This window comes from Phaethon lepturus, unplaced genomic scaffold (assembly GCF_000687285.1).
Source record: "Phaethon lepturus isolate BGI_N335 unplaced genomic scaffold, ASM68728v1 scaffold31783, whole genome shotgun sequence".
Lineage (NCBI taxonomy): Eukaryota > Metazoa > Chordata > Aves > Phaethontiformes > Phaethontidae > Phaethon > Phaethon lepturus.
In genome coordinates, this window is record NW_010527503.1 from 4,777 (window position 1) to 14,502 (window position 9,726).

Here is a 9,726-nt window from a genome sequence, read left to right on the forward strand (position 1 = left end):
CACCTCATCCGTGTCCGGGCTGTTGCAGGACCCAATTATACAGTGATGCCACAGCAATGCTGCAGCTCTGCAGGAGACTAAAGAGCACCTCATCCGTGTCCGGGCTGTTGCAGGACCCACAGGAAAGGATGGGCCCACCTGTGTGTAGCTGAGCCTGCTCCGTGCCACCCAGGCTCCTGCCCTTCCCAGAGCAGAAGTATTTCTTTTGCTGGTCCCCTCCCTCTGCCGGATGAAGCTCCAGAGGCACAATAACATCCTCCGTCCCCAAACTGGCCATGGTTCTCCATCTTCCCAGCAAACCAGTGGAACAAAGCAGACCCATTTCATGCAGGGGAGTCTGCCGGTCCCAGAAGGGGAGAGGCGAGGAAAGGAGTCCCCAGGAGATGACAGAGACCCCACAAGATTTGTTGAAGTCCTCGAGGGACACGGTTCAGCGATCCCTAGCAAGACACTAGCCAGGCACAGCTGGAAAGCAGACAGACAGAAGGCGTCTGCCCCAGCACAGTCTCCTGAAAACCTCCAGCCTGTCCAGATGATTAAGTAGCCTCATGACCTTTGGTGGTGGCACAGCAGCTTCGCACCTGCATCACGAGGGACTCAGATGGCAGTGCCCATCGCTAACTCACCAGTGTCCTCACACTGCTGTAGAGGACAGACCACAGCCTTCATCTTGAAGGTGAGAGGAGTGAAGAGAAGCCTGCAGAAGTCCACTGCAGGCCCCTCCGTGCTTGGCAGCCAGGAGCTGCTCATTGCCTAAACCCGAACGAGAAGGTGCTGCATCCCTGGTTTCCTGGCCCAACAACACAAGAAAGCCCCGACTAGTCTGCGGGTGATAAATAAGCAGATTTGAAGTAGCTTATCTAAACCCAAAGTGCCTCAAGGATAGGGAAAAAATCCTGCATGACCCAAGTTGAGGGCAATGCTGCACTGCAACCAGGAGAGGAGCAGTCCAGTGCCGTCAGCAACAGCTCACCCCACCACCGGCGTCCGCACCAGTCCCTGCAGGCACCAAGAGCGCCTGAGCCCCGGAGAAATGCTGCATCCAAGAAAAAGCTGAGAGTCCCCCGAGAGCCTGGCAGGGAAAGGCCAAGCCTGCCTGTCGAAGGACCAGAGCTCTGCTCAAGGACAAAGCCGCTTGTCTGGGAACAGGCGTGGAGATTTGTTCCTTGCCTGGATACTTCAAAGGGCTTAAATCCCAGTAAATAGGCACGACTGTGCAAGAAGAAAGCAACCGGAGTGAACGTCCCGATGGTGTTTTAGAGCAGCAGCCTGGCCTGGGAGCCTTTCTACATGGGAGGATGCGAGGACGAAGTGGGTTTTTTCACCTTGTACCACAGCCTCAGCGGCAAACACTCCCGAAGCCGAGCCAGCTGGAGTTGGCAGCGCCAGCCCGTGGCAGAGCATGCTACGGAGAAGGGAAATCAGTTTCCAGATGAGGTACTTGTGCTGTGCCCACAGAGCCCATAAAGAAGGATTAGCATGTTAACCACGTAATTAAACATGAAAAACTTAGCAGGCGTCTTCAAAGGCAGGCAACAAAACCCAGAGGTCACACCACAGCACTTGCTGTGCATCTGGTTTAATTACGGGGGCTCCTCCCAGGGACCGAATCTCTCCCAGCTGCTGGATTAGTCTTTTCACAAATTGCCAGGGCTTCATTTCACCTCCTCGTGCTGTGGCCACAAGTAGATTTCGCCCCAATTTCACCTGCCGCTGAGTTCCTCAAGCCAGTCAGGACAGTATAGCAGGTTTCAACCACGGCCAGCCTGCCCCAGAGAGACATACAACACCTCCCCCAAGGTGGGCCAGGCCTGCAGGGTTGCCCCTTGTTTTAAGCATTTCCTTGGGGAAGAGACTAAGAACGAGAGCAGCCTGTCTTGGGAATACCCGCAGCCCCTGGAGAGCGGCTGGGCGCCGACAGCCAGGGGTGGCAGCAGCCAGCCAGCACAAAACCCTGACTTGCACGATTTACAGCACTGCCTGCAGCCCTGAAAGGGCTGGTCCATTCAAAAACAGCACAAACCTGCGCTCATCGCTTCTGGGCGCCAAGCCAGGGAGAAGTCTGCACCTACAGCATCCTCCTGCCTTCGCTATAGCGCTCCAGAGGTGCTGAGAAATTGCTCCACGGTCGGCTGTCCATGCCCGCCACACAGGCAGGGCTGTGCAAGCCCTCGCACTAACTTGTAGCAAAAAGCCTTTTCCAAAAGGCGCTTGCCCCCGGGTTTCACGAGCGCTGCTACCGCAGCAGCCCTGCTGCTTCTTCCCTTAGCGCTACCTACTCAAAACTCGCACGCCCAGGGGGTTGAGCAAGAACCACGGTCGAGCAAAGAGCAAAAAAGCTTCCCCAAAATCATCCTCCCGAAGGAGGGAGTCGATGCTCTGTACACACACAGCCTGTGGACCGAGGGCAAACCCTCAGAGGAAACAGGCTCTGGAAAGAAGAGACGTTGGCGTTAACAGAGCAGGAGTCACCGGCGCGCCGAGGGAGGCAGGGGACAGGCAGAGGCATCGCAGGCAGGAAGGAGAGCGGCTCTGACAGCCCATGTCCCCAGGCGCGACGGCGACCATCAGCGCTACCTCCAGCTCAGTCTCCCTGCACCATCCCCAGCTGCAGCCTCGCCCAAGAGCTCTGCAGCCACCAGCTGTCCTCAACCCTCCGCTTTACGTTCCTGTGATATGTCTCAAACAGGCAGACCCTGGTAACGCGTCCACGTGCTGCTCCGCTCCAAGACAGAGGTGTGCATTTTAAATCTGTTAGACAGTTTTGGCAGCAAAGAATTGATGGGGTTGGTTTGTTTGTTGTTTGTTTGTTTTTTAAATTCTGAATTTCTTTCTGCAGCAAACAAGGGGGAAGGTCCCGGTTTACTTCATTAAAGAAATCTTCAAAGGCCACTCTGCACCTCCAATAGATTCCCAGCCACTGGCACCACAGCAAAAACAGGCATGTTTAATTATTTAAGCATCTACGCCTGCACTCCCCCACTGATGTTGCCAACTCAACTTCTGCCAAGAAAGATGCTTCCCAGCACGGAGGATCAGGTGCAAAAACGAGTGCTGAGAGACCGTGAATGCTACCGAGGGAGCGAGAGCCGGGCAGGGCGGCTGCCTGCGACATGCTGCACGGGTCCACCGCGGGGATGGGCAAGGTGCTGTGCCGCGGCAAGCCCGGTCTCACCGGCATCGCACCCCGGCGTGTAAGGAGCGTTGCAGGGGTGGCAGCAACGGGAGCTGGCTAGAGCGGTGCATATCGCAGGCAAGCTCATGCACGGGTTAGTATTACAGCCGGTGATCCCATCACCCCACGCAGAGTACCTGGGAATAACCTACTTTGAAGTCTCAAATGCAGATAGGTCTTCTGCCCTGGGCTTGAGGCTAAACCAGCAAAATAAAATGAACAACAAAAAAAATCCTCTGTGATAAGAGTAATGTCAGGTCATTTGTGCAATCTGTGCAGTTTGCCTGCAGCACTGAAGTGATCAGCGACTTCCAGGTGGGGCACAGGGTTTGTATTATTTAAGTGTTGCTAAACTGCTATCCCATTTCCAGAGTCTTGCCTTTTCCTTTCCATCAACAACTGCAAAGACAAAAGCCCTCCTGGTGGCACAAACAAAAGCAGACTGTAATTTTATTTGAATGCGCTCCACAAATAGACTATTATTTAAAAACCTTTGCTCCTCCGGCTGAGATGCAGGAGCCGGGCAGCCTCGGTCCCCTCCTGAAGGGAGGGGACAAGACAAGACTCCAGGTTCAAAGGAACGAAGACTGACCGCACAGTCCCAATTACGGCGCTGAGCCCTGCCAGACGTCGAAATGCTTGCCCAGCCACCTTCTTTAAGTGAGACAAATGGGACCATCAGCTCCCTATGAACTTGTTTCTGTCAGAAGTGAAAATTTAGCTTTTTCTGTTTAAACCAAGGACTCTAAACAGGGAGACAAAACCTACCGGGACCAGAAATGTCTTCAGACTCTACAATGACAAAAAGGTCTGTGAAGATTTTTGTATTCTCCGCTCTGGCGGGACAGAACCCGAACAGCTCAGGGCTAGCACAGAAAAACCAGGAAGTGAGACCTGTTAGATTCATTTTCCTGCCCCAATTCAGTGATCATAAACTCCCAGCCATGTAACTGGTATTTTCAAATCCTTCCAGATGTAACTCTCAGCACGGAGTAGTATAGAGAGAAGGATTTGTTTTTAAAACCTGAAGTTGTTACCACAACCTGCAGCCCGTGCCAACATAGATTTCTGAATCCTTCGCAAGGACAGCTGCTAGCAGAAAGCCAGCTGGGTAAAACCTTTGCAGGTGCATGGGGCTGACCACGACATCCCACCGTACTCGTTATGGCCCCAAGCCCCTTGTTACACTGAGCCCAGCTGGGAGAACAACTGAGCTACTAAGCAAAAGCAAAAGGACTGGATGTAAAAATAAAGAACGGGCTTTGCTGTGACCTTCCAGGTGTGACTCCTGGGCTAGCAGACCCAGCCATCCCAACTTTTTGGCTAAGTTATTCATCTCAACCGCATTTCTAGAGGCAGGCAGTTCCAGGGCCCACAGCACAGGGAGCAGACACCTCCCAGAAACCCTGCTAGCGAAAGATTTTGCTGTTAGTATTTGAAGCTGCACTACAGGTTACTCGAGAACAGATTGAGAGAGAGGATGAGGTTTTTGGCTTTTTCTACTTGAAAGCCCGTAAGTCAGGAGTATTTTTGCCCTTATTATTCACCAGCCAAGCTCAAGGCTGCTTCCTTGCAATGCCTGTAGGGAATGGTTTCTATAGACAGGTAAGGCTTCTCCTGTTCCCGGGGTCACTAGGGTAGCAGAACCCTTCTAACAGCATCTCTGAACAGCTTTTGTTAAGGTTCAGCAAGACATTCAAACCTCCAGACCTTTGCGTCCCTTCCCACAGCGCTGAAAAGACAAGGCTTGGTTGTGGCAAAAATAAACTAGGAGCCACCCGAAGCTGAAATTCTCTGCACCCTGGTTCAAAGCCAAGCAGCCAGGGAAGAAAGCCTAGATCAAACAATTTTATTATAACAACTTGTGCAAAAGCTAAACCAAACGGAAGGGTTATTTTGTTGTTTTTAAAGGATTTCATCAGGCGAGATACAAACTGGAGCCCTCCGATACCTTTTTAATAGTGTTGTGCTTGCTGTTGCCTCGGCTGGCATTCTCGTTGTGCAATATATCCAGAGCTGTCTCCCTCTCCTTTAGCTTCAGTGCCTCGATTTCTGTCTTCAGCTCGTTCAGCTGCTCCTGCAGGTGCTTGCTTTTCTCCATGTACTCTACCCTAGCACACACAAAAAAGCCCTGGGTTAGTACTGGCCAGCTGCACGTGGTTGACATGATACCGCGGCAGCCGATAACAGAATTGTAACAGAAAAACCTTATCTTGATCATTTCTAGTGCATGGAACTGACAACATTAGTTTACAGCACACAGTAAACCACTCCGAGCAATGATTTGTTCCTTATTAAAAAGAGGACCCAGAGAGCTGACCCAAGAACAAAACTGTAAGTTATGTTACTATAAAAAATAGAAAGCCAAGCCGGAGCTGCTGGATGATATTTGTAAATCTTCCCATTTCCCTGTGAAGCTGCACCATGACATAGGTTAATATTACGCAGTTTCAGTCTACAAGATAGTGGTTTAAGCAGCGCTGCTCTACTGCACTGCTCTCCCTCTCAAACCCAGCTCACAAACTCAAAGGCACGAATCCTTCCAGGAAGGAAGGACCCTGATGTACTGACTTCTCATGTTTTAGGGGGATTTAGCTTGTAAATCGTGTGGGAGCAAGCTCTGCCCCCAAAATATCAGGTATCTTTTAGACACACAGAATCCCTGGAAGAGAGAAAAGCCTCCCCAAAAAAGAAAGAAAAAAACAATCCAAAACCCCAGCCATTCTCAGGACCTGGCCCTAACTGCCTTCCACGATGAAGCATTGACTGGAGAAAAAAATCACAGCATGCCCGCCTTGTACTTGTGATTAAACACCAAGACCCAGGTCAAAGTACCAGCAGACTAACAAGAGCCTTTTCAGAGTGCCAAAATCAGCAAGCAGGGCTTATCTCAGTACCCGAGGAAGGAGAACAGTCCCGGAGAAGTCAGCGAAAGCATGCTATTGCTTTCGGCATTTGGCAGAAGCTCTTCCTGCTTTCGGAGAGTAGGATGACCTAGTTAGCAACCTGGGTACAGAACCAGGAATTATCCTGTTATTTTCGGCTTCTATCTTTTTCTTTCTGGCTTTAGGAAAAGGTTTTAACCTCTGTCTCTAGCATAGCGGTCTGTTATTTCATACACGGGAGAGGATACCGAGCAGAGGGCAAAATAAACCACCCTCTGGGATCCAGGGCCATTTCGTTCCAGCCCCAGGAAGTTTTGGCCGGAGCGCTATGGCAGAGCCCTTCTAGCTTTGATCTACTACCCAGTCAATGAACAAAGCACATTATTGCTACAGAGATTAAAATCTGATCTGCTTTGATTTCTGCTAAATTTGTAATTTTGAAGGCTACACTTACACCCTCAGGAAAACACAAGATCAAAGCTCATAATCACATCCAAACTTGCTTGCGCACACTTTTTATATATAAACATGACACAGATTCCAAGAAAAAGTGGTTAAAGCCCTAAGGTGGGACCTTAGCACAGACTCCAGCTGTCTTTACATTCCCTGGACCCACTGCAAATGCACCAGCACCAGCCTGCAATAGTTCAGTGCACCAGCAGTCAGGCTGCTGCTAACTCTTTCTACCAACACGGACAATTCAAGCCTAAACAAGAGCCAGGTTAACCAAACGGAGAGGAACCGACTGGTGCAGGGCTCAGCGCACTTAAACTCGCCTTTAAGCGGGCAGCAGGGATGCGTCTGTGGCACCGGGTCCTCACCCAGAGGAACGGTCAGCCAGCAGCTACGTCACACTCTGGGCAGAGCTACTGGTGACCTGGTAAATGTGAATTCCCAAAAGACTTCTCCCCCTTTCACCTCACATCGCTGCTGGAAGGGAAAAGTCACGTTCAGCCCTGCTGCAATTCCTCCCGCTGCAACCAAGGCGCAAACCCCAGCCCTGGCCCAGGCTGGATGCGCGCCACATACTTCTCTTTCTCGATTTCCATCGAAAGGCGCTTCATGTCCGTATCCTTGAAGTCAAAAGACAAGCTCTCGCTGATGAGGTTGAAGCTTGGCAGGTCGGTAGGCAGTGCTGTCGTACTTGAGTTCATGGATTGCTAAAAGGAAGGAGTACAAATGAATCACTTCTGGCCACACAAGCGTCCCTACAGCAAACATTCTGTAACACAGAGGTAAAATCAGAGCCACACCTTAGCACGCAGGACAAGGTGCTACTTACTAAGGTCCCGATCTGCTATTCACACGGGTAACAGCACACTCTTCTTGGAGTTGGGGGTATTCTACCTCGCAGAGGCACTGAACTGGAAGATCTCATCATTTGTGTGGGGAGAGGGAAGGGGCATGTGTATTCCTGATGCAACACAGCCCACAACCCCATTTGTCTGAACCAGCCTCAACCTTTTCGGAGAGCATATTATGAGGCTCTTTTTCAGACGGTGATCTTTTAAGGCGGAAGATGGCAAGCGCTCCAAGGCGCTGCAGAAACCGAGCAGCAAACAAGCCCAGCGTCCCAAGCACCTGATCAGCCTGAAGAGCCCCTTGCGCCATTCCCAGTTCGCTCTTCAATTCAGAGCTATTGCTCCTCTGGGACCCCACTCTTTGTGGTAGTAAAGAGGAGACAAAACACCACCTGCCTTCAGAATCTATTGACAAAACTTTGTAAAATCTAGGCTTTATCACTGCTGTGCCACTTAAAACAATGCCGGACAGAAGCTGCCTCTTGGGAGACATCTGGCAGCTATTTAACATTAAATCAAATTTAAAAAGTGCAAGTTGTGAACCGGGGCAACATCAGACGCTGTGTGACAGCAGAGTCCCGCACTCCACTGCTCCCCACAGCATGCGCAAAGAACAACATAACCCCGAGGGTTAACTTGGGATACAATTTCAGTAAGGTCCACGGAGATGTACCAATACATTTTTATCTTTGCAGTAATCTGCAGTTCCAAGTGTTTAGGAACCACTGCTAGATTCAGTTGGAAATGCGGAGATAAGCAGGGAATCACTCAAATCACACCTGAGCAAGGGTTTGGGACTGTCTTCCTCCTGCAAGATGCTGTGATATCCCCCACTGACACACACTGCCAGGCCCTCAGATTGTATAAAAAAATGACCCTTCTCTCAGCCAAAAATTCTGCCACACCTCTAATAAATGGGCTCATTACCAGTAGAGGAAAAGCATCCTGACTCAAATCATCGCTCTGCTCTTGCAATACGTTAGATGAGGCAGCAAGCAGCGGCACACGTCAAGGATGGCACAGCGGCTTCAGATGGCAGGCTGCGCGCGTGGGTCTGAGTCAGAACTGCTGCCGGCGTGCTTAGCCCTCATTTTGGATAAGAGAAATCCAGCCCAGCATCCAAAAGGTCACCCACCTCTCTGCTAGATGCTCCTTGCTTTAAGGGATTCCTGAAATGAAAACAAAGTGCCCAAACCAGCCTGGACTGGGGGATGGCAGCAGCAAAAGCTGGAGGGATGGTTCTAGGGTACCTGCCCCAACAAACGAGATCTTGAGCTTTAACTGGTTATTTCTTTCCCTCGTTTCTTCTGTTTGGGATACTCCAGGGATTGTTTGCAGCTAGCTCCGCTTCAACAAGAACCGCTAGCGCCAGGGTGGTGACAGATTTACTCTGCACAATAACCTGCCTCTTCCCTCACCACCAGCCTGGAATTCACAAACAGCCAGGGCTCGTCCCCCACTCGCTCGTCGGCTGGACAAACCTGAGAGGGACGACATTTCATTTACCCTGCAGAGGTAAAGCTGGAACGCAAACACCTCGTACAAGCATAAACAAGGCGGCACCCTAAACCACATTGCTCGGCCTGGCTAGAGCATTACAGCTAAGTTAGACTCACACGACAAGGAAACCAAATTTCTTACTTCCCTCTGCTAGTGCAAGAACAGTCACATTAATTCTGGAGCAGGCGCTGAAAGGGACAGCTGAGTACCTAAATTCCAGTCTCGAAGGAAAGGGGACAGGTCTGCCAAAGCACTTAACTGATTTAAATACTTGCATCACATTGACATTCAAGTCCCTTCCCTGTAAGGCACACAGGGGTTCACAAAGCCCCTCCCACGCGAGGTTCTACGATCTCTGCTGTGCAAGGATCACCAGAACCAGCCTGCTGGCCTTCAAACAACCTTTAGCAATTTTTTTCAGCACAAGCTTCTTGTGTTAAAAAAACCCCCACAAACCAAACAACAGCAGTAACAGTTGAGCAGGAATTTCAGTTGCTGCAATCATTAAGTCCAGATGCCAATTTGTCAGGGTTACTACAGCCACTTCCTCGCCTGTCTTCAGCGCCGCTCTTTCATGAAGCGACGAAAAAAAACGATGGAGAGGTCAGAGAGCAGCAGCAGTGAGGAAGAGTAAAGAAAAGAGCAAAGACAGAGCATGCTGAGGGCTTTCAAAGGCACAGGCTTAGTATCTGGAGCAAAGCACTTCCCTGCCATTTGCAGTAATCCTGGGCACATCTTGCAGAAGGTGCAGAGATTTTTAATCCAGGGGACACGGGGTGTCACCGGGACATGGGGTGATAAAGGGGACACAGACTTCCCTCCCGCCCCCCCCCCCCCACGTGCCTTCTTACCCCCCCACCTGCGG

The 9,726-nt window shown here is 50.8% G+C and overlaps 1 protein-coding gene across 1 annotated transcript in view; it reads right to left on the bottom strand.

Annotated features, from left to right (window-relative positions):
• Positions 1-5,009: 5,009 nt before the first annotated feature.
• NF2 (neurofibromin 2 (merlin)) overlaps positions 5,010-9,726 on the bottom strand; it is a 26,522-nt gene continuing 21,805 nt past the window's right edge. The window contains exons 13-14 of the mRNA XM_010283405.1: positions 7,090-7,220; positions 5,010-5,286 (exon numbers count right to left, since the gene is read on the bottom strand). Coding sequence (XP_010281707.1) covers positions 5,094-5,286; positions 7,090-7,220 — 324 coding nt within the window. The 3' untranslated portion in view covers positions 5,010-5,093. The remainder of the gene's footprint in view (positions 5,287-7,089; positions 7,221-9,726) is intronic.